The 23913-nt window shown below is 48.0% G+C and overlaps 1 protein-coding gene across 4 annotated transcripts in view; it reads right to left on the reverse strand.

Annotated features, from left to right (window-relative positions):
• The window catches only part of LOC143372132 (transcription factor hamlet), a 69677-nt gene that overhangs the window by 22095 nt on the left and 23669 nt on the right, over positions 1-23913 (reverse strand). For 3 of the 4 annotated variants that reach the window (XM_076818060.1, XM_076818059.1, XM_076818062.1), the window contains exons 2-3: positions 1551-1937; positions 994-1190 (exon numbers count right to left, since the gene is read on the reverse strand). In XM_076818060.1, coding sequence (XP_076674175.1) covers positions 994-1190; positions 1551-1937 — 584 coding nt within the window. Of the gene's footprint in view, positions 1-993; positions 1191-1550; positions 1938-7405; positions 7499-23913 lie in introns of all 4 variants that reach the window. The other variant, XM_076818061.1, reaches the window with a different exon arrangement.

The raw sequence follows: 23913 nt of genomic DNA on the forward strand, positions 1-23913 counted from the left end.
CTTTATAATGGCAAGGCTTTTTCGCGCGACAACGGCCAAACTGATCCGACAAGCTAGGAAAAGATTCCGCGAATCATCGACTTCTTAAATCATCTTGCGATAGCGACGATTCCAACCGATTTTTCGAACGAACGATATCGAATTCGGGAACGGTCACTCGAGCGACCTTCTAGAACGCCTGCGATCACGTAGACGGAAAATCGTGGATTCCTACCAAAGATTTCACAGACTATTTCTCGAATTTTGACTCCGTGTGCCGATTTCACGGTCGACTTAAGAATATACGACCCGAACAGAGACGTTTCGCCGAGTGATTCCCGAAAGAATTTCCGAACTGGAACGAGAAAAGGAGAGCAAGGGAGGGAAAGAGGAATCGAAAGAGAACTGTCCGAGGTAAGCCAATTGACAGATCTGTCAACATGGATGACACCTTCGACGAACGAGCCGACCAGGTGTCTACCGTCGAACCGAGGAGACAATTCTGTCTGGTCTGTTTCCCTCTCCCTGTCTCTCTCTCTGTCGTTTCCCCGTCTTCGGCATCTGCCGGATAATACCCAGGATTATAGCAGGAGGACAGCGGAGCCCACTGACACTGCTTTCGAGCAAAGTATTCCTCCATTCGATCCCGAACCATAAACAGATCGATCATCTTTCAAACGGTTCCACGAGAACCCCGCGCGAGATGATATCGCATGCGAACACTCGGTTTTGCGGGAAACCCCGAGGAACGTGTCCCTTTCGAAACGGAGTAAACATTTACACCCAGAAACCATGCGCTATATTCCCTCTTTTGTCTTTCTTTGTACAAGTCAGCGAATTACTTTCTAATGCGAAAGAGTTATCGATCATTTCATTGGCCGTTCGGAAAGGGGTAGAGGTTGATCGAGCATCGACACGCTCCCTTCGTTTACCTACGTCCCGCCTCGAGATCCCGGCGAGCGTGGACGGTGGAAGCGATAAGCTCTCGCGCGTATCGTAAGAAATACCACTCACCTCCCACGCGTATCGGGGGTTGAACGGCTCGCTCTCCCATTTGCCGAGGAATGGGCCGAATCTCGCACCCCGTGGAATGTCCTTCCGCGCTCGAACGTAAGGGCCGCCTGGTCCCGTGCCACCCACCTCCACTTCCGGCACCGGTGACACCCAATCGCGGCTCGATTGCTCCTTCTGCTCCTGCTTCGCCGTGTCCTCTGCGAACCGACCGACGCTATCGCTGAATCTCCAACCGGGTATATAAATTACAGCGGGGGAAATGAAGCTAATTACGAGGGCGCTCGGGAGAGGAGTAAACGCCATGATCCGCGGCGATTATATTGCAATTTAGAAAATTAAATCCTCTCGATAACTACAACGACCAACCTGACGCACGATAACCTACTATTCTAATCCAGACAATTAAGCGCTACGCCCGGGGATAATTTACATCGTAATTCGTAACATTAAGCGGCGCCGGTGACCCAGTATTCTAATTCACACAATTAGCTTCCGTAGCTCACGACAGTTCTGCTAGGCAGCTTGAAAAAAAAAGAAAATCGAATTCCGCCACTCACGGTACGCTTCGCCCCTGTAAGACTCCCGGGACCTCGAGTACTCCTTTCGATCGGTGCTCTTGTCGCTGCTGTAGTCCCACGAAGATTTGTCCTCCTCCCTGGAGGACGGCGGTCTGTGCTGCTCCTTCTCGTAGCCCTGATGCTGCTTGTCCATGGCAGGTGAGTAGCCACGTTGATAAGCTGGCCTCGACTGTGGGTTGTAATCCTGGGGCACGTCGTGGGCGCTGGTCGCGTGAAGGGCCTTCAGGTCTCTGTAGACCGGATTGCTGGCAGCGCTGTTGCTGCCGCCGCGGATCGACCCGTTTTCTTCCATTTCCGCGTTTTCGACGGCTCCCGTGCCACCTCCGGCAGGCGTGCCAGACGTCGACTCGCCTTCGTCGCTGCTTCCTGAAACACAATGTCAACCATTTAGTATAGGAAAAAAATCCTTAACGACGAATCGAGCCTGGTCCGTGAGATCAAAGGACGCCGTAGGACGCCGAGGGAGGTCGAAGGTGGCGGCATCGATTGCCTGGCCACGTTCCACGCGATTCTAGCTGATCATCGCGTCGGTCGAAAGTTGAAAGGTCGAGCCACCCATATTCGCGCGATGGGATGCATTCGCGCCGAGGGAAACTGGCTCGGAGAGCGCGACGAGGGTGAAAATTCAATTTACCCGCGGGAGATTTCCGCAAGCAGAAGGGCTGGAGGAAATGTTTTTAAAACGAGACCTTATCGATTGGTCATTTCCGTGAATATGCCACCCACTCCTCTATAATGAAGTTTGTTCTTGGAAGTTCCCGCGCGGGAAAGGTCACGTTACCGAGGAGTAGATTAAACGCAATAGAAAAGCAATTTTCCGCCTCTTTTTTGCAGCTATCAGAGACAATGGGGAGGGAAGGAGGGGGAAGGGTGGAGGGACACGGTGGATTTCGTGGAGTTTTGTTTGTCGAGACTCGAGACCCCCGGTGGTTTTCCCTTCACGGCTGGACGAAATCCTAGACACACAAGGACAAGTGGCAATCGAAGAACATTATCTGCTCGGACCGCGTCGGTCGTTTTCTCAGTCACAGTGCCGCGAGTATACGATGCGACACCCGCGCCAAGGATGTTTGACGCGATAAGCCGAGAATTTTATTGTCTCCCCCACCTGCGAGGTTTTTCATGCACCATCAAACGACTACCGTGATAAAACCGCAACACCGTAACGCAGCGCCTGACCCAGAATTCTCCATTCGCGAACACTTGCAGGCGTTCAAGTTTTACTAAAAAATTTCTAAGTCCCCCTTGAACCGCCATATGTACTCCGAAAGCACAGGGCCGTCCTTCGAATCTGGATTTATTTGTATAACTCCGGACCGGATACGACGGGCCCTTCTAATACCCGACTTATCTTCGAATCGAAAGATATCCCAGGCGTTGTATCGGCTATCTAAAAACAAACTATGAAATTCTACGCTCGTCCACGGGTGTGACACGGAGACCTGCGACGATCGAGAGTCCTCTGCAAACAAGCGTAAGCTCTCCGTGAATCCACGGCTAAGCAAATTGCCGGGCGACAGGCAAAGCTTGCAGGTGTATCCGAGAGGAAGGCGCTCCGTTCGCGTTGCCGATCCTTTACGATCCCATCGTCGACGGTCGTAGCTATACTCGAATTAACGCTGCGAAGGGCGAGAGCAACTCAACAGGACCGAGAGACGCGATATCTATCTCAGAGCGGGCCCGGCACACTGGCAATAAAACGTTAAAAGTATCAATTTTACGAGGCCAGCTTCAATTCCATTCTAATCGAGAAAGCAAACACCGGATTAAGGATCCGTCGAGTTATGTTGGCGCGAAACAGTCGTAAAAGAAAACGGTGATCCTGCGGAGCGGGCCGATCGACACGAAAACTCGGAGACAGACGATAATACAGAGATATCCGGACAAGCACGCGTCGCTGCGAAGAGAATGATGCCTCTCGATACCGGGGGCCATCGAATGGAATCGTGTGATCCTTCAAAAGTAATCGTAACGATACGATTTCGGAGTCGGCCGTCGTCTACGGCTCGATAAACGGAAATCCGGCGTGGGTGATTAAATAAACACGATCCCCATTGACTCCCGTTCGCCTCCGCGAACGATAGTAAAGAATAGATCCAAGGATGACTTAGGAGGGTGTCCCCCTCGCCCGATAGGAAGCTCGAGATGGCCTCTTGTGCAACCAGTCGCACAGTGGGGAAATTTCGCGATTCTATGGCCAAAACCACAAAAATAAATTTTTGAATTCGACAAAATAATGCGTAAGATATCTTTGTGTCCTCAAAATAATTATGTTTCGGTTTTTAATACGTAATTTATACAATTTTTAAAGTAGGGTTTTAGAAATAACCTTTTCATATAAGAATCAATTTTTAATACATAAAATAGTTATCAATCCCATAATATCCTGCAATGATTTTCATTTCTATTTTACGTTGGACTATTTTGATTCTATAAATGCAATTATTAATTGCTAATAGTTGCTAATCCTGTAATTATAGGCATTCTTTTTAAACACGATCCAGTGTGTCTTGTCTAACATACTGTGACCGAGACTGGTTCACATGTTATACATTACAAACCTTTTTATTCTTTTTTAAACGATTTTATTCAGCTTCGATCCTCTGTTTGATTGTTTGTATTATGTATGTTTGTTTGTTCCATTTTAACATCTTGTCAAAATGAAATAATAATGACGAAAAAAGAATTAGAATTATTTACAGCAGTTCCATTCACTCCGACGCATTTTCGAAATTATCGAAATTATTTTATAAATTCAGAACCACGTGGCAAGCATGTTCGCGCAACAATGACTTTTTCTTTAAGAAACATCAAGAGTGGCTATCTGGGCACATATCAATTCCATTGTATCAGGAAGTGGGTGCAAATATAGGTGGTCGGCCTTTGATAAATTTTGAGGAAGCTAGCGATCGCACAAAGCGTCGAAAAACCGAAGAATTTCGTAAAGAAAAAAGTGTATCAGAATTGTTATACGCCGCACAATGGAACCTCCGTTCTTGTAACAATAATGATGCAGCGAAAATAGTCAGGGATATTGTAGACAATCCTACGCAAGCTAAATGCTACGTTTCAGCACTTAACACGAAAGCTATAGCCAGATTACCTGCTGATAAAGCTCTTCCAATAATAGTAGAAGCAAAATTATCTAGGCATCAGTACAATACGATCAGAGCCTCAATGAAGGAAACCAACTGTGATCTGTATCCAAATTATGAGACAGTTCGGGAAGCCAAAATTCGTTATTATCCACCACGTTCGCAAAAAATAATAACCGAACATAGTGCTGAAGTTAAATTACAGTCGTTGCTAGATCACACGGTAAAGCGTATTTTAATTGTTCAGAACGAAATATTTGATAGTCTAGCCCCAGAAACTATAGCAAATATGATTTTAATTTGTAAATGGGGATGCGACGGAAGTTCAGGACAAAGTGAATACAAGCAAAAATTTAATGACAATTCAGTATCAGATTCGAGTGTATTTTTAACGTCACTTGTCCCCTTACAACTCGTGTCATTTAAAGAAAATCCTACAAAGGAAATAATTATCTGGAAGAATCCTAGACCGTCATCTTCAAGATGCTGTTTACAATGGTGGATGGCAAAGTATGTAATGCTGTGTCATTTACAAAGTCTACCCTTCGCTGTTATTTATGTGGTGCTACAGCAAAAAAAATCAACGATATTGATAGTATGCTGAAGCAAAAAGTGAAAGATTCGAATCTACAATTTGGAATATCTTCTCTACATGCGTGGATTCGCTTATTTGAATGCTTATTACATATGTCATATAAGCTTCATGTACAAAAATGGCAAAAACGGTCTGAAGATGATAAAACAGCTGTTAAAGAGCGTAAAATGAAAATTCAAGAAGAGTTCAAGCTTAAGTTAGTCTAATTGTTGATTCCCCGAAACCCGGATACGGAAATACAAATGACGGGAATACAGCTCGTCGCTTTCTTCAAAAATCAGTTATTATCATCAGATCCAGTAATTAGTAATCTAAGAAAACTTCCCGATAAAATATTAAAAAGTTTGTGGTCAGAAGCAGACCCTTCTGCTATGCCCTGCTGCACTGTAGCAGGGGCATGCTCTAACAAAGAAAAAAGTGTATAAATGTAAATAATAAAAAAATCTTTATCGTTCTTAATTTTTGTAAGTGCTGTTTTTCGGATAATTTAGTTCCTCATATATTAGAACGTAAAAGTGTCGAATTTTATATATTAAAAGTAAGTTTTGAGGTTTTGACCACGAAAATGGATATATTTCTTCAATTGCCATTTGTATTAAATTTGTAAAATTCAAAAATTTAATTTCTATAGTTTTGGCCATACAATCGCAGAATTTCCCCACTGTGAGTCGATGCGATACAACAACAATATTTGGAAAACCCTCGACGTCAGGGGTCTTTGACTCCTGTGGGACACGAGTGCTCAAGCACCTTCTCCTCCCTTGATAGAACTACGAGTACTTGTTGAACCATACGCGATATTATCCCCGATGATAGCGGCTCGAGAGGCTTCCAACGTGATTAGAGTAAAGTGCCGCTTTGCTCACAGCTCGGAGAATCGAATTTTCATCGTGGGAAGACCGTACTGACTACCACTTTCCCCCCCGGCTCTTTCTCGTCGGGTAAACAGGCTTCCCCAATTAAACCGCATTAACGCACTTGTGCTCGTGATTCGGGGAAAGGGAAGCTTGTTGTACATATTGCCCGCACTATTTTCCCGTTGATTCTAACGAAGCTGCCTCTACCGATGCCTTTCGTGACTGAGGGCTACTGAAGTTCGACTTGAACGTTTGTAAACAATCGAACGTGAAACAGGGCAAGCTATTACCAATTATTTTCGAGCCTCCGGCGGGGATCGAGTGCGCTTGGTCGGAGCAAAAACGAGCGACTACGAGAGCACGCCGAAAGATATTCACGGTCGGATCCCGGAAAAGATAATTAAGCAAATTGGCAAGTAAGCAACGGGGTGTCGCTGGAGCGATTGCACCGTGGAATGTGTTCACACGCGCGTAGACCGCATTACTCTGACCGCACAGGACATCCTGGCGATACGGGGATCCTGATGGAAAACGTACGTGCGTTACGGTGCCCATTAGCGACGTATCGCGAAATGAAAGCAATTCCGTCAGGAATCGACAGAGGCCTTCGGTGATCTTTCATTCAAGCGAATAGACGACGCAAGTTAATTGTGCAGAAAGGAGCACGATCGGAACCTGCGGCAAACACCGCTATCCCGCAGCCCTGATAAGGCTATCAGCTCGTCACGGAATTGCCAGCAAATAGCGAACCGAATTGGACAGAGGAAAGAATCTCTGCAGCCTGGTTTCCGGACAGACTGCGGTCGAGCTTCCTTCTGTCGATATCCCAGAGATATATGCCTAACGTTCCTCTCGGTAACTTGTATAAAATAGAACGTGACATCTTTTCGGCTCAAGTCGGCTTCATTAGCGACACTATAAGTGGAAGAAACTATCGACGCATGGTTTTGTAGGAGCGATACTATCGGCAAGGACGTTAGACGATGGTGGTAATCGAAGATGAACAGATTCGGCAATCACCTACTCGAAACTGAATACGATAAAAATAGGTACACAACGAATACGAATCTTCCTCTATCATTGTTATTTCCTGTAGCATACCCAAGCTATAAACAGCCTCATCTTATCAACACACTTCACCTTCGATCGTCCACAGTCTTAATTCAGTTCCCATTCTACAATACGAGTATTCTACTATTAAATGAGCATCGCAATCGAGCTGTACTATCAACGACTTGAGCTCCTCTTTCAATTACAAAGAAACAGCAGAAACGTTCAAAAACTTACCGTGCATCTTGTAGTCGACCACGGGCCGAGACAAATCGAGGCCGTTCATTTGCGTTTACGAGGAGCCCTCGGCAACCCCGAATCTGATCGCTCCTCCAAAGGAAGAACGTAAAAAAAAATCACTGTCGGCACATGCTGTCACAAAAGTGTCACGGGTAACACGTCAACACAATCCAACGGGCGAAAGAGTCGCGAGAAATTCCAGGTTAATCGTGTCCATGATCGATCGATCGATACGCATGATCGTTGAGACACGAGTGATAAAAGGCTGTTGGCTCACTGCTCGGTCGGCGGGGGGCAGAAGTGGATGAACTCGCAGGGGGTAGACGGCAGTGGTCGCCGTGGACGACGTGGACGTCGTGGCCGTCGAGGAGCGGGATTCGGCGGCGCGCAACCCCGAGGAGACACGATCGAAATAAGAAACGGATGACGAGAAGAGCGCTGCTCCGTGTCAGCTGGCTCTTGGCAGACTAGAGGATCCGAAATCTGTTGAGAAGAGGATGGCACGACGAGGGTTCCCGAGGGAAGCCAGGGACGATACACGGGGTGTGGCGGAGCCACTTCCATCGAGACCTCTGGTTGGCCCACGGGCGGAGCAACCCCTATCGCATTCAGATCCCCACCAGTCCACCACAGCATCCCTTGAGAGAGCGAGCGAGAGAGGGAGAACGAGAACGAGAGAAGAGACCATGGCTCGCTGGTGGTGGAACTCGCCTGCGACTGTCTGAGCCTGAGAGACCGCCGCGAAGCAGAGTGAGAGGGGGAAACGAAGAGGAAGAATCAGAAAACTTGACTCTGATAACGGAGGAGACACGCTGCTGGCTCAACGTCAAAGATAAACGCGTTTTTCTTTCAACTAACCTTTCACTCCGCACCTATTAATGGGATATTTTATGAATTTGTCCTACATGAATTATGTCGATTAATTATAGTCTAAATGGGCTTATCAAAGCTCTATTAAAGTTTAGACTCTCTATACCGATAGTGCCTTTAATCTTTTTACTCCGATGTGGATAAGAAATGAATATCCAGGTGTTTCTTTTAATGAGTAACCCGAGTAGTTTAAGCTTTTCTCGGAGGTACATGGTGACATGGACCTACATTTTCGATTCGCTGACAAGCAGAGGCGATATGTTAGCGTGTGAAGAATTTTTTTTCCATTGCGTGAACCCTCGATCGAGAAATACTCCAGAGAGCACCGTAGGACCCCACGCAGAGTCAGGGTCAGTGGAACAGCTATCCAAGTCTTTATTGGACAGCCACGGTCACCTTTTTCTTCGGAAAGTAGCTGTCACGAGCCTGTCTAGATCTTTTTTACAACCACTTTTCACAATTCATTGCGGCGTGTACTGTTGACCGCCCGTCAGGTCGACTTTGAAGTCAATCGAAGGAGTAGAATTTCGGAAACCTCGTGCTGGCTCGCACTTTTTTCGCTCGCTCCTCGCGGTCTTTGAATAACGTTCTGCATAACGGGCACGTGTAACCGAAAATGCAGAAAGGTCGTTGCCCTTCCGTTGGCTATATCTATAGAGCGCTCCTTGAAAAATCCGTTACCGTACGTCACAGATTTGATTCCTAAAGGATGTAAAAAGCGTGATGTGTCAGTTGTTCGATCAGCCCGCGTTCAAATTTCTTTGGAGCACGGAGCGCGACGATTTAAATCCCTCGCGCGGAATGTAATACCAGTAGAGAGACGGCCGTGAAGATGAATGGCGGGCCAAAGACGTCGAAACAAATCTTCATTCCCAATGCGCCGCGGAAATCAGCGGGAAGGAAGGTCGTGGAGGCGATATGAGTGCGTTTCAGAGGCGGGAAGACATGTGTCGCGTGCAGTTATATCATTCTTTATAGCCGGCTACACCGGTACCCTTCCTTCATTCAACGCGAACGTCGCCCGCGCAATATTTGGGCAGGGGGCTTGATTTACACCGGCATAAAAATGTCCCCCATGCCACCCTCAGATGTAGATATCACCTTCTTCGCAAACCTTCGTTCCTTGCTCGTGGAACCGCCCGTTTCTCGTACAGAGCGTCTCGTAACAAATGGCGCAATCAAAGGAAAGTGACTTCCCACGAAAAACAAATGGAACACGTAAATCAGGACTTCGTCCTTGAAAAAATTGAATTCAAAAGGTGCGAGGTATGTGTGGGCTCGAGTAAGTCTCTATTCACCACAGGACTGTATAAATCCTGTGTATGAAATTAGAATCTATTTTGGTTGAAGAAAATCTAACAAGGGAAGATCCCGAACCCGAAAATTTAAAAAATTCTGAAACTTTGTGAATATGTAGGGGATTTCCTCCTGATTACAACGCAATTTTTGTTTGCTGCCCAAATTCACTCGAAGGGTGTGAAATTAACCCCCGAAGATTCGGCTATTTTCTGATTTTGTGTTATAACTTGCGAAATTGGAAAATAACCAGATTTTCAGGGGTCAATTACACCCCCTGAGAGTGAATTTGGGCAGCAAACAAAAATTCCGTTGTAATCAGGAGGAAATTCCCTACATATTCACAAAGTTTCAGAATTGTTTGAATTTCCGGGTTCGGGATGTTCCCTAGTAAGTCGGTTTTCTTCCCATTCTTCTTTCGCGTGTTACCTGTAAACTATCATGACGGACGACTGTAACGAGATACATTAAGTCCAGTTTAAATCAAGCCCGCGTGTACAGCATCTATTTTGAACATCGATTGCCCCGAAAACGAAGGCACGTGTAATTATTCACGGCACTCGTATTCCCAAGTTTGTGAAAAGCTTAAAGAGTATCCACTAGTAAAGGTGTGTATACCAAGAGGTTGGCTGTGACCAATAGAGTGGTACCTTGAAAGTTGCGTACAGGGTTTACTCCCAGCTGTGCGTGCTCTGACCGAGAACAGGGTGATCGATTCGGGAACGGAGGACGTGGAACGTGGACGTCGTCGATGACGGCGATGGCGGAGGGGTAATAAATAACGGGAGTATCAAAGGGTTATCAGATCTAAGCAGAGGTTCTAGGTCTAGCGCAACTTCTGACACGTAGAGTGACGATGCCGTAATGTCGGTGGCAAAGTGTGCGCGCATGTGGGGTGGTGAGTCCGTGGGGTAAAAGGAGGGGGGCAGGCGCGAAGCTATTAAACTGACAGAAACACTTGCCACCCCCTCCTCTGACCCAGCCACCCCCTCGACCTCCGACTCTATGCCATCCCTTACTCGGAAGCCCTTCGTCCCTTACTGCAACAGCGGAGTTATTAATATTTTTCACACCCCCGAAAATTGTCTCCTCTGTGCCCGCCGAGCCGAGGCAACTTTCGCTCTGTATCGGAGAAGCAATTTTACAGGCGTGTCACCGCCTGTCGCTGTCAACCGGCAACGACAAGATACACGGGGAAGTCTCGACGTAGTTATTGTTCCCCGTGATCGTTCGTGATTATCGGTGAATTACAAAATTCCTTGATGAAAATTCCATCACCGCAGCAGCACCTTTAATGGAAATACGAAACGCTCGATGGAGGGTGCGAGCGGAACGCGCGCCTCTGCGTCGTTCAGCGACTTATTATCCGCATGTAAATCAGATAGAGGGAAATCATTGGGAGTGCCTCTCATCGGCGGAGACACTCGAGGCTACGGAAGGAACGATGACTCCTCTGGTCGGGCGAATTCGTCGACCGTTAACGGTCGGAAGTGAAAGAAGGTAGCTAACGCGGGGAATGACTCGTCGAGGATGAAATAAGAAAGAAGTCAGGCTCCTCGATGCGATCAAACAATCGGCTGCTGCTCGAGTGGCCTTGCCAAGAGTCCGCGTAGTCGACTTCTTGATCTACCCCAAAGCGATTTGCGCGTCTCTCGACAAAGACACGGGGCGAAAGAAAGGCGGGTAGGAGGGAGGGCGGCGGGGTGGTTCTCCGCGTGGGGAAGAAGAGAGAGGAATATAATCACTCGAACGCGATATGTTAGGTGAAAAGGATCGGGAGACGTGCGTGTCCGTGAATGCCGTACCGTACCCTTAGCAACGGGGGCACGTATGTCCGTGAGTGGCCGAAATAGCGATTGGTGAATCTACGTCGGCTGGAGTCGCCTCAACGGTCGTGCCGGGAGTCTATAATTTGTGTTCAAGTCGAGTTGGTTCTCCGCGTTGTGTACGCACACGCCTTGACTGCCTTTCGTTGCGCTGCCCTCTAATGTGCCATTGAGAGCCACGTTATGTGGCATAAGTAGTCAAGCAGAAGAAAGAAACGAAAGGAGAGGAGCGTAGAGGAGAGGAGAGGAGAGAGCGTGCCTCTCTATGAAGCTCAGGAGCACCGCCCTCCTGCCTCGAGGAACTTGAGACGCGATTGTTGTGCGCCGCGTGCACACCGTGTACCAGAAGCATTGTCCCTCGTTAGAGGCCACCGGAAGTCACCGGAAGACGATGAACTAACGGAAGACCCTCTACCTTAGGGCTCCTCCTGCCGACGCCCCCCTTTCTCCGCAGATTTTGCAGCTTGTCACCGAACCCCCTACCCCCGCGGCGATATTCCTCTAGACTTAACGATTTTTAGACGCGAACGTTCGCGCATCTAGGACATCCAACGTCATTTTACACCCCCCACGGATTTCCTCTGTATCTCGCCTAACGCACGCTCTTCTATCCGAAGGAGCGTACTCAGGTGCGATTCGATGGTCACTCAGATCGCAGATTGGAACGTGATTTCGGTGCACGATGCTTCCCGCATTAGTCGGTACGCGAGGATGTGTTTTACGTAATTGCACAGTGCCTACGAAGGCGTTCCAAGGCCCGAGATCCGGGTTAGGGGGTCAAGATCGGCGAAACCTAGCAGAAGATCCAGATGCGGACGATAGAATTGTGGCACGCGAGCGACCGGAACAGGCTCAACTAGGGAAAATCCGGTGTACAGCCACGTTGGGCCTCCTCGTGCGCGTGCAACACCCTCGTTTCTTCGCGTCTGTGCGATCTTTCCGTGTATAGCAGTGATGAGCAACCCGCGGCTCGCGGGCCGCGTCTGGCCCGCCAGCCGCTGACCTGCGGCCCGCCTGAACATTGGCATATATCTTTTGAACTGTAAAAGATATCGGAATGAATTTTGCGCCAAAAATAGGATAAAATTATCCCTTTCTAATGTTGTATAATTTTATATTTTTTTTCGTTTATTTATTTATTTTTTTTTCATTTTTGTTAACTTAATTGTGATTAAAAAATTTGAAAACTGTTTATTTGCTACTTTATTTAATGTCTTTTTAAGTGGTTTCTAACAAATTGTTTAATCGTTCGTCATCGAGTCGATTACGACGATCATTTTTTAAAATTTTCATTCTCGAGAATAGTTGCTCACACGCATACGTACTGTAAAAAGTAAATTCATCTCAAACGAAGAAATATGCAGAGGAGAAAGAGAGATTACAAAAAGATTTCCGCTTGTGATTCAAAAACTTCTGCGAAAATCAAACAAATTTCAACAAAATCAAAAAAATAGAAAAAACACTTTCGTGGAAATGGACGCCGTAACGAAAGGGTTAAAAAAAATTTTTATTGTAAATCAACGTCGGGAATAACAAATTCAGCCCATAAATTAAAATTCTTGGATTAGTTATATTTATGTATTTAATATTGCAGCCCGCGTAGCGTAGTAGGTTTCCACTCGCGGCCCACTTCAGACAAAACGTTGCTCACCACTGGTGTCTATAGTTTCCCATGCTCGAAAGACTCTCTCACCTCAGCGATTTCTTTCCCCCAATTTCCTCACCGCTCTCCCTCTCCTCCCTCGCGAATCGCCGACACATCGGCCCCCGCTCGCGGACCGTTTTCCAATTTCCCCATTACACGGATCGGGTATTAATTTTCCACGAGTTCGCGGAGGGAACGGCATAATTTCGCGCAAAAGTACCGGCCCGTATTGTTATCGACAAATAGCAGCCGCGGCGTTCAAAATTCATTGGCGAATTAAACGTGCCGAGGCACATGGTTCGACGAATGGAGGGGCCTGCGATTAATTTAGGAAGGTTTGCGCATCAAGTTTACATCGGGAAGCCGAACAACGAATCGAGGCGGTTCCTCGGAAGCTCGTCGAAATGCAACGTGCGCTGGCACCGGTGCAGAGAATATTTGGAGCTGCGCGCGAAAGAGGGAGAAAGAGGATAGGGAGGAAGCAATAGTGGGAATCGACAGCGATATTCGCGTAATATGGACGCAACAAAGTGCGGGCTTATTGGAAAACGCGTGGCGCGCGCAGGGCGAGCGGGAAGGCAGGACAGCGTGCAAATATTGATGCATTAACAATGCAGGCTAATTATGTTTTGGTTCGAGCACGGCGCTCCCGCGGACGATGGTGTGGCGGCGACGATAGCGATGGCGGGTGGTGGTGGTTGAAGTTTGCAGTGCCCACCAGCCCGGCCATTTCGCCATTGTGATCTGGGCTTCGGCACACAGCCTCCGGCTAGCTCACAGGCGTAACCCGCCGTTAAATTAATTTTATCTCATGTCCGACGTTAATTTTGTATAGGCCGCTGCCGCGTTCCGTCTACCTCCGCTACCACGCCGATTCCGACACGCCCCTCGGAAAGATCGTCCAACTGCTTCTTCCTACTCCGAGTCAATAGAAATCTGTCTGTCAACGTGGACAATTTTGCGCGACAACGTCGCTCTGGAGAAACTGGACGATACTTTACCGAACGCTTTACCTCGACTTTGCTGTAATACACTGAGTACGTAAGCAACACCTCGAACAGCAATGTTCTTCTTTCAGAGTTCACGTTGGAATATTTGATGAACGCGTGGCCTTACAGTAACGCTCGGCTTGTCAAGTAGAAAAGCAAATCTGATTGCACCTCGGGGCGAGCGAGAACGGTAATCAGAACGATTAGACTCTAATTAGTTTCGCATCGCACGAGCTCCGGGCTGTTTAAACGGGGCACACGTCCTCAACGAATTCTCGACGAGCTCTTCTCGCTTATAGAGGAGAGAAGATCGAAGGGCAAAACCCCTGCGGATATCAGCCCTTAGCGGGGGTTAGCTGCGCAAGGGTAGAACTCGTCCGAAGGAAGGGGAACAGATGTTTTTGAGCTCGAGCCAACATCGTAATCTATGTTCCGCAACATCATAATTAAGGAAAAAGTGAATGCTGCTCCTATACTCCTCTCCCCCCTGCGTGCATCTTACGATCATGTTCGCTGACTGCCAATGATTCGATCAGCTCGATCGACTTGAGCTCGGCGTTGTAAGATAAGATCACAGCGGCGACGTCGCCGCGACTGTTTAAAATGATCCGGGCTGAATCGTTCCGCTCGAATCGAATCAAAGCGGTTCAATTTTCGCGCGCGTATCCTCGAGCTTCTCGGCGCGATAAATCGCGGCGGAAAGAATCGAATCTACTCGGCCGGATCTCACGCCTGGCTCGTAAACAAGGGCAACAATGCTCGCTTGACCGTCCCTCCGTGTTTGCTCCCGCGTTCACGCATCCCTTACCGTCGGGCCGTTCCGAACCGTAGGATCGTGGCACGCGAGATAAAGTGGATTTAAAAGTTTAAATCTTCGGCCAGTGGCTCGTGGCTCGACTTGCCTTGGAGGGAGAACAAGAAAAGCGGCACGGCTTGCCGGGAGAGGGTGGCTACTCTCATCGAGACACAGATACGATCTGACCGTTTACCACCCCCGTTTCACCGAAACCGTGCCCGGCGAATGGAAATGCGAGAAAATACGAGGAACCGTAGGAGAGGGATGCCGTTTGACGGACGAGGATCGTCCTACCCCTCTTTCAACCAGGACAATCGTACGCTCGCCTCGGAATCACGACTTCTGATTGATGCTTATCAGCGCTTACCGTGGCTACCATTATTTATCGGGCTTCGATGACATCGACAGGCGATTTTGGCGAATAACAGTGCGTATCGCGAGTCCTTCGCAATTTTCTTAGAATCTTATACACGCGCCGCATCGCGGAACGATAACCGGTGGATGTTAATCCGAGACGCTGTTAAGATCATCCTGTTGCTCCATCTTGATACGTACCCGATATATCGAATAAACAACGTATTTAAAGATCCGTATGAATAGCTGTTGACTCAGGGCAGACTACATTCGTTTTGGTTTTTCGTGGATAAAAATATGAGAAAACGGGAATGATGGTTATCCGAACGATCGACAATACTCGAGAGTCGTGTTTGCAATCGAGGAGATAAGAGTCCAGATATCTATGGCAGTCGTCGTTCCATCACGTGCGAATAGACTGCCTCCGGCTCTATTCACGACGGCTGGAAGAATAGCCTCGTGATTCTATTCAGAGGAAAGAGAGAAAGACCATGGAGAAGGAGAGAGAGGAACGTCGAAACGCGCAGAGAGCTCCACGGTATCGGGGCCGGAGAAATAAACGGGGGGTAAGGGAATCTACGGAGGGGGTATACACAGCCATCTGGGAATCGAATATCTTCGATCTAACGGCGTCTTTCCGTCGAAATATCCGCAATTGTGGAAGAGTAATCGATGGACAGTCGGCTGCGCGAGTTGCTCGGGGTGGCTCGTCACGATGCACCCTTTGGGACCTCACGGGGCACCGTTGAAAGGGCGCAAAACGAGTAAGATGTTTTCCACCCTTGCGAGATCGCGCTTCCAGTTAACCTGCCTTCGTTTTGTCCTATGAAAATCTTTTTTTGCAAAGGAGAACCGTGCGAGGGGATGATGAAAGGCGTGAAAGTCTGACGGCCAGGGGTTGAGGGAAACCCTGCGGTGACACGGATAGAACCGTAATTGAAGTTCCATGAGGACTCTTTCCCTAGATGCCTCGCATTCGTTTTTGCTTAAATTCGTCAAAGGAACGTGCTATAAAAATTATACAAGATAATTTCGTTTGGAGGAAATATTATGTAAATGAGAATTCTTCGTGCGGATCACGTGATTGCTTCTTCTAGTCGGTAAATAATCGCGCGAGTTATATGTTACACATGCGCGAGGAGAAGAACCATAGAATAACCAGACGGTTTCCGTGGAGCTACCTGCGAACAAGGGATGCACCGATGCAACTCTTGCAAAAACAGTATACGACACTCGACACGGGGTCGAAAAGTCAAGTTACCCTTTTGAAAATTCCGTCGAGCGCAGAAATATAGGAATGGCAGAAAAAAAGTCGACGAGAGGGTTCCTCTCCCTTTTCTTCTCTCCTCGAAGACTCGTCCTTCTCGCAACAGCCAGTCGCCGAGCATTGTCTGCGGTTAACCCTTAGACCTTGCCGAGAATTTCGATTAAAAAAGTTACGGCACAATTGCTGGCGATTCAGGTCGAGGCGTGAGAAATCGTTGCCACGGCTCGACGACGATTTGTAGCCAATAACTGGGGATCTATAACTCATCCGTAATTGTTCGACGGGGGAAGGAACGTACTCTTCCTTCCTTCCTTCTAATTCGATTTCGATGGGCGGCGACGCTCGTCGCGGAAGAACAGCGGCCTCGATAAATAACTGATGCGAATCGAACTGCTCTGAATAAAAAATTCGGGAGGCCCGACAGCCGCGCGGAAACGCGAGAAGATTCAATTTCGCTGTCGACTCGAAACGAACGCTCATCAAATACGAATTCGAAGGCGGCGCGAGGTTAGGGGTTGCCGCCCCGGTTACCGAGGACGTCTCCCCGATAACTTTTATTAAAAATATTCTTCACGTTTGCGAAGCTGGCGTCGCTGTTCCCGCCGCGGGCGTCGCGAATTTTCGACTTTTCGGAAATCCCAGTCGCCGCGAAATAATCGAATCCGTCACTTTGACGTCGGCGCGTGGAAAAAAGCATAGGTTTAACGAGCTGCTCGAAAATATCTGTTACGGCTCGTGTCCCGTGGAAATTCAACTTCGATCGTGAATTTGAATTCAGTCAGCGGCGGACGGTTGAAATGGTACCGCGTGCATCAGACATCAAACGCCTGGCTTGGCCCTTTGATCAAGCTCTGTCATTCAGATGACTCTTGTCGGGCATGGCCGATCGGCGCGCTAGTACGGGCGTTAAAAAATTGATTATTGTGTCATGGGCACCGTGTGAATACCTATCGACGCCTGTCGCCAATGCGCGATAGCGTCGATCGGCTGTGATAATTTTTTCATTGGCCCCGCGAGACGGGACAGAGAACTCGACGAGCTCGACGAGCTCGACGAACTCCTTTGGTTCTGCAAATGGGCATCTCGTGTTCATCGATTACGGGCTTAACCCTTGAGGCCCTGTGGCCGTTTCTCGCCAAGTCTTCCGCAAGAAATTCAGATTCGTTTCCGTCAGAATTCCTCGGGATCGTTAACATTCATCTTTGAAGGGAGAGGACGGAGCCGTTGTGGAGTTCTCTCAGAAATTCAAGCAGCGATCACCGAAGTCGACCGGGGGTGGTCACGGAGAGTTCCAGCGGCCGCGGAACTTTCTTTTCAGCGGGCAAAGTTTAGACTGTCGGTCAGAGAAAGCGGGCGATACCGAAGTTCGATTACGTCGACGCCACGTACTCCCTCCTGAGACTCGAGGAGACTTCCGATTAAGCGACCAAAGATGGCAATGACGTCTCGACGTGGACGATTAATCGTTCCCAACCATGCCCGTGCCCATGTAATATCTCTATATAGGTATACGGAATATATCGTGGACGTGTACCTGGATATAACGATGCCAATGTCCGATACCCACTGCTCAGCGAAATGGCTTACATAGCGAAGCACTCAGAGAGGGTCTGCCGTTTTTGCCCGCCGCTCAGGGGTAAGACAACACGATACGAACAGACCCAGATGGCAGCTTCTTGCTGGATCGTTTGATAGCAATGGTAATAAATGTTCCTCGTTCCAGAGGTCAGGATCGACCCCGGACGAAATTTCAATTAAATCGCATGATGCTTGAAATTTCCTTAATTTTAACACATCGTTAATGCAAATGTGAATTCCAGGTAATAGTGGGTGGAAATAATTAGAATTATGAATAATCTCCTTGCGGAGGTTGAAACTGCGTTAATAAAAAAAAAAATAAATAATCAGAACCCGACGATCGGTATTACTCGCGAATTCGAAAATCGAGCCACGCCGCGCTAAAACATCCCTCCGTTCTCATCCTAATGGGGACCCGTCTCTAAGGGCACTTGAGGGTGTGTAATTGCTAGAATCCACGGCCCTGCTACTACACCGCATTTACGCGTTATGCGGGGTGCGTGTTAGCTACGGATCGACCACCTACTGGGTGTCTCGAAAAATTCGGCCCGTGGCAGCTTTCACGCCTTAGATCCTCGGGGATCGAAGCGATACTTGTTAAGCTGTTCCGCTTTGACGAAAAGTCATCATTGAATTCGGAGTAGGTATCCATAAGAGATTGTTAGCAGATATTACTAAAATGAAATAGTATAAGTATGATATAGAAGGTCTGGGTTACTGTTTACCTCCGTGATCGTTCAACCGACTCGCACGTCGCACGTTTCTAGCAAACGCGATCATCGTATAAAAGCATACGCGGTATACTTCCGTTATCTAACTTTCCTTGAAAATGATTACAACCACTGATCGAAACGTTGGAATTTGATAATTCTCAAAATTGCACAATAGCTTTTATTTAATTACTTAATTGACCGAAGCAGTGCGCCGAAATCGTCTCTTCTAATTGTGATATAGAAGATTAGAAATTCGATAGGAAAGGCTCGATGGATTATCGAGACATCGCGAACAGAGGGACACGGGATAAGGGCTGACGAGGTTAGAGAATATTATCGACAACCCCGTGGAGACGGGGGCAGCTCTCGTCGCGAGGAGGCGATTGGAGGGGTTAAACGACGAGCCACTAGAAAACAATCCCCCGGCCGCATTTGCGGATGCTCTTTTCTTCCATTCCCTTCCCTCGCCGGCAGTGTTTCTCGCTCGCATCGTCTCCCTTCTCCCTCCATTCCTATCCGACCCTCTCTTCCTCTCTCATTCAGCTCGACAGATGGCTTGGCCGCGTTTTTGTTTCAAGGCTCGCGCCAACAATCGTCGCATTACCGGAACAAAACGACTCGACGATCGGCCCTTTGAAAAAAAGAAAAGCTGCGAGAGGCTCGAGTAGTGGCCCGGCGGAGGAGGAGGGAGATCACGGTGGTTCAGGAAGTCCTGATCGACCATATCATCTCGTTAGAAGCACGCACCACATGTCCAAACAGAGAGACACAGAGAAAGAGGAATGGAATTATTACGTCGGCGGTGGAGAGGAGACAATGATTCGATTGGCCGAGCACGCGGCCGCGAATAATAATCTCAATGTATTCCGAAGTATACTTGTATGCGATGCTTGTTGCAAGTGCAACGAGCCGACTGGATCAATTGTCTTCGGAGCGGGGCGTAATCGTTGCCGATTGTTCCGTCACGCAATAGACGCATATGCCCCGTTTGCTTTGGCGGACACTGCTGGCCATGGTATATACGCTCTGATTGGAAATCTCTCTAGCGTTTCGATGAAAAAAAAATCGGCGATTGTTTCTTGTTTATACTAGAAGGATCGATAGTGCCGAATAGCATTCGAGATTAGTGTAGAATTTTCAAGAAATTTCCCGAGAAAAAGCTTCAGCTGGAATAACAATTAGCGACCTATCAGCTAGCGTCTAATAAAAGGCAATAACTTCGCCCCGGTCGACTTTTACGATAAACAAGTTCGACGGCCGACTAGGAGACGTGTCACGTTCGAGAGCGTTTTTATTATGTATATTCGAGATGGTTAAAGTAAACTATCCGCGCGCACTATCGCGCAATTGAGACGCAATAATTTTTACGATAATTTTCCATCGAAAGGCTTTCCACAGCCAGCCCTTGTATCGACGCTGCGCGCCCATAAACCCGCGTCTTTTTTTACGAGCTCCTTTCTCCTTAAGCAAACATAGATAAACTCGCGCGAGAGCCTACAGAAAGCACCACCACCCCCTCGACTGTATCTTCTTCTATTTCGTCTCGGCCGAATAAGGAGCTCGCTCCGTTTTCGATTCACGTAACCGGAGTCGTTCGTTTCTCTCGATGGGCAGGAGTCGAGAAACGCATTAGCGATGCACGTGACGCTGTTGCAGTCGCTAGACGAAACTACCCCGGTGACAGACTGCCATGCGTCAACCGCGTACGTACGAGTTCCCATGGACTTAGAAATTCATACGTATAGTACGTGTTCACGCGCACACGACGATATCACGACAGCGCCGGTGTGAGAGTAGGATCGACACAGGTCAGAGCCATGGAATCTCCCCTCTAATGGATTTCACTCATTTTTCTCCCACCCCCAAACATCCCCGCGGCCGACACCAACCCCTACGACATCTCGAAGGCCTTTAAGGTTTATTCATTCGTTCGCTCCAAGTCGAAGGAGGCGACGCCCGTTCAACCCCCTCGACGCCGATCAAACCGCTCCCGCCGAGGCAACGCATGATATTTCTCTTCGCTGGAAACGTAGCTCTCCTTTCCGCCGTACTTAATGATACGTGTGGTCAGTGTTGGTGATAATACTAATGTAGGAAAAATTCGAAGACCAAGAAGAGCGAGCTTAAGATTCATCGGCTGGTCCCCGACACGCCGCGCATTATCGCGCCCCGACTATCTGATAACGGGCAACCGTGGCAATGAAACTTGTCTCCGGGCAGCGTAATTTCAGCGGTTTCGGCTCAATACGGAAACAGCCAATTCGTCTTTCAGATAACTCTTGACGCGCCAAATCCCTTTGTCCGCGATATTGAGAATACGTGTACTGATTTTTCGTTGGCCGCTGTTTCGGCTGATTTCCGATTCGTCATCGATTAAAAAACGAAAGTTCTAATTTAAACGAGACGCGGCTAATCTTATCACTCGCGACAGCCCGGAGATTCTATCCGCGTGATCGGGGACTGTCTTGTCGAAGCCGAAACGTACGGAATCGAAATGTATCGTCAGATGCCACGGATAAGAGTCGAGAAAAGATACGGCGCCGTGTATTAGCGGAATTTCCTATTGTAAATATGTAGTGATAACGCGTGAATTACGCATTTTAAATGGCGGATAATAAAATTCCTGTCGCGTCTGGGGCGGCATTCGTTACACCGTGGAATATTAATTGCTTCCCGCGCGACAGTACGGGCGCGTCTCGTGGGCACAAAAGCTCCGCCTGTTAAATAAAAGTGGTGGATCGGCTGAAAAGGGTCGTGGGAACGCGAGGCGACGGACAAAATCAAATGTAGACCGCGAACGTCGAATGGCCAGCTTGGATGGAATGTAGGGCATCGTGCGAGAAGCTAATCAGCGATCATCCGCCGGCGATTATCGGCGTAATTCATCCTCTCGTTATCAAGATGCCCGTGGAGGGTGTTTTTTTTTTTCTTTCCTCGGTCGGAACGCAGTGGAAGCATGCGAGTTACGTAGCTTTTCGAGATTGCGTGCCGGGGGCTGTTCTTCCTGGCAAGGACGAGGACTCGAGTCACCAGGAGGCGGGAAGCGGGCGAAGAAAAAATAACGGGGCGAGAAAGAGGAGCGAGGAGAGTGGCAGAGGGGAGAGGGTGGGAGCCGATAAGGGAAATAGGTGCTCGGTAAAGTTGGAACAAGAAATAAACAGAAATTACAGCACCGCTCCTTTCTATCTCTTTTTCTAAGTTTCTCTGTTCTTTCCCCTGAGTTTCACCCTGAGTTCCGACGGTGGAGATCGCGCGTATGAAAGCCGAGGAGAAGGGAGGATCTACTCGGTTTATGGAAACAAAGATTAGTACTCACGATTACCCTCGAAAATCATGGTCAACGGGCACCGTCCTCGGTCAGGAAAGGACTCGACGGTTTTCACTCTACTTTGAGAAGTTTTATTGAAACTAGAAGCACAACTAACGTGAGGAGCGTCGAGCATAAGAAACAGCGTCGGCATGCATGACGCGCGGCAGGTGTTTACTGAAGCATCAGTCGGAAATCGAACGGAGCTGACGACACTTTCGCGATATCTGATTCTATCTGTTCGGACACCCTTTGTCATTATCATTTCGGGACGGCTCACGATGTAGGCGACATAAGTACTCCATTCGGCGTTCGCTTGGAAATTCGACGAATGACGCGTGCCTGCGCTGTACGATTGATAACACCTGCCCGTACGGTGTTACGTCACGCACGCATGTGTCATAGATTAGCCGAAAAGAATTCTTGTGTAACTTCGGCGTTGCGTTTTCGATTGCCGGTTTCGTAATTTCCACGCCGCGGAAAGGCTGGAAATTTTATCGGAGGAGTTCGGCGACGGGAAGAGGCATTTAATAAGTGGAACGCGACGCTCGTTGTAATGGTCCCCGGTGAAACATCTAGAGCTCGAAGATAAATTGTATCCCGGCGGTGCGGCCGTAACCGCAAGTCGCTATGACATCGGGAGTGTATGGTAATGGCAACTAATGAGCAAGATATGATAGTGGAGCCGAACGTCAGTGGCTCGCAGCGCGCTCCACGATCGTCGCTAGTCCACGCGCGGTACTTTTCGAGCGATCCTTAATCTCTTGAATGAAGATATTATCTATTGATGCGCAGTTGGCCGACAGGTTTTATACGAAATCGTAATTACAGATGAGAGACAGCGTATAATCCGTCGAAAATACAGATTGTATCAGCCGGATCTCTGCCGACCAAGGTCCAATAACCGTGTATCAGTTATCGCGACAATAAAACAGTCATATCAACACAATCGTGTTTAAAAATAGCTACCGTAAGATTATTAATATGCTCTAATTAAATTCCTAATTTGTTCCCCGTGTAGACACCGAATTCACTCGCCGCCAGGGCGTACGGTTGTTGAATGGCTATCGCGGTCGAATGAATCGCTGAAAGAGAACCTCTAATCATCGGACCACCTGTGCAGCGTGGGATCGTTGGATTCCTCGTATGATGTTCCAGAATGTGTCACGAGGGCTTCAGCAGCCTAAACAACCCAGCCGACATCACCAGATAAAGAAGCACCGACTGCGCCTCCGCGAAGCCTTTCGAGACACTCGTGGCACTTGTATGCGCTGCGCCAGATAAAGCTGAAAAGGCGGCAGTTGATGACATCCGGGATCTCCGTGGACATCGCCTCCTCTCCTGATTACAACCCTTAATGACCTGGCATTGTCCAACGGTATCGTTTGGCTTCCCATTAACCCTGTCCATTCCATTTCATCCCAATGGTTTATTCTAGATAAAAGGATAGAACACGGCTCTAGGTGTAGCCAGGGAGATTAAACTTCGCCAGCAATCGAACGAGAGCACGATCGTCGCAAGAAATATCTGTACTCCGAGATATAGACTTCCTTCTTCCTGCAGATAGGAAAATTGAGGCGCTAGTGATGTGGACGGATCGACGATGCACAGTAGGGAAATTTCGCGATTTTATGGGCAAAACCACAAAAATAAATTTTTGAATTCGACAAAATAAATGCCAATGTCAATTGCAGAACTAATATGAGTATCAAATGCTACCGATTTTACTGTTAAATGTTTTAATACAAAGCTCGTATAGACTCGCCAATGTTTATGTTCATGTGAGGTTAGAATTAATCCAGATTTTCAAGTTGCTTCAAACACTTATATTGTGTTATCCAAAGATCTGAAAATAATTTCAAGG

Source organism: Andrena cerasifolii, chromosome 8 (genome assembly GCF_050908995.1).
Source record: "Andrena cerasifolii isolate SP2316 chromosome 8, iyAndCera1_principal, whole genome shotgun sequence".
NCBI classification, from domain to species: Eukaryota; Metazoa; Arthropoda; class Insecta; order Hymenoptera; family Andrenidae; genus Andrena; species Andrena cerasifolii.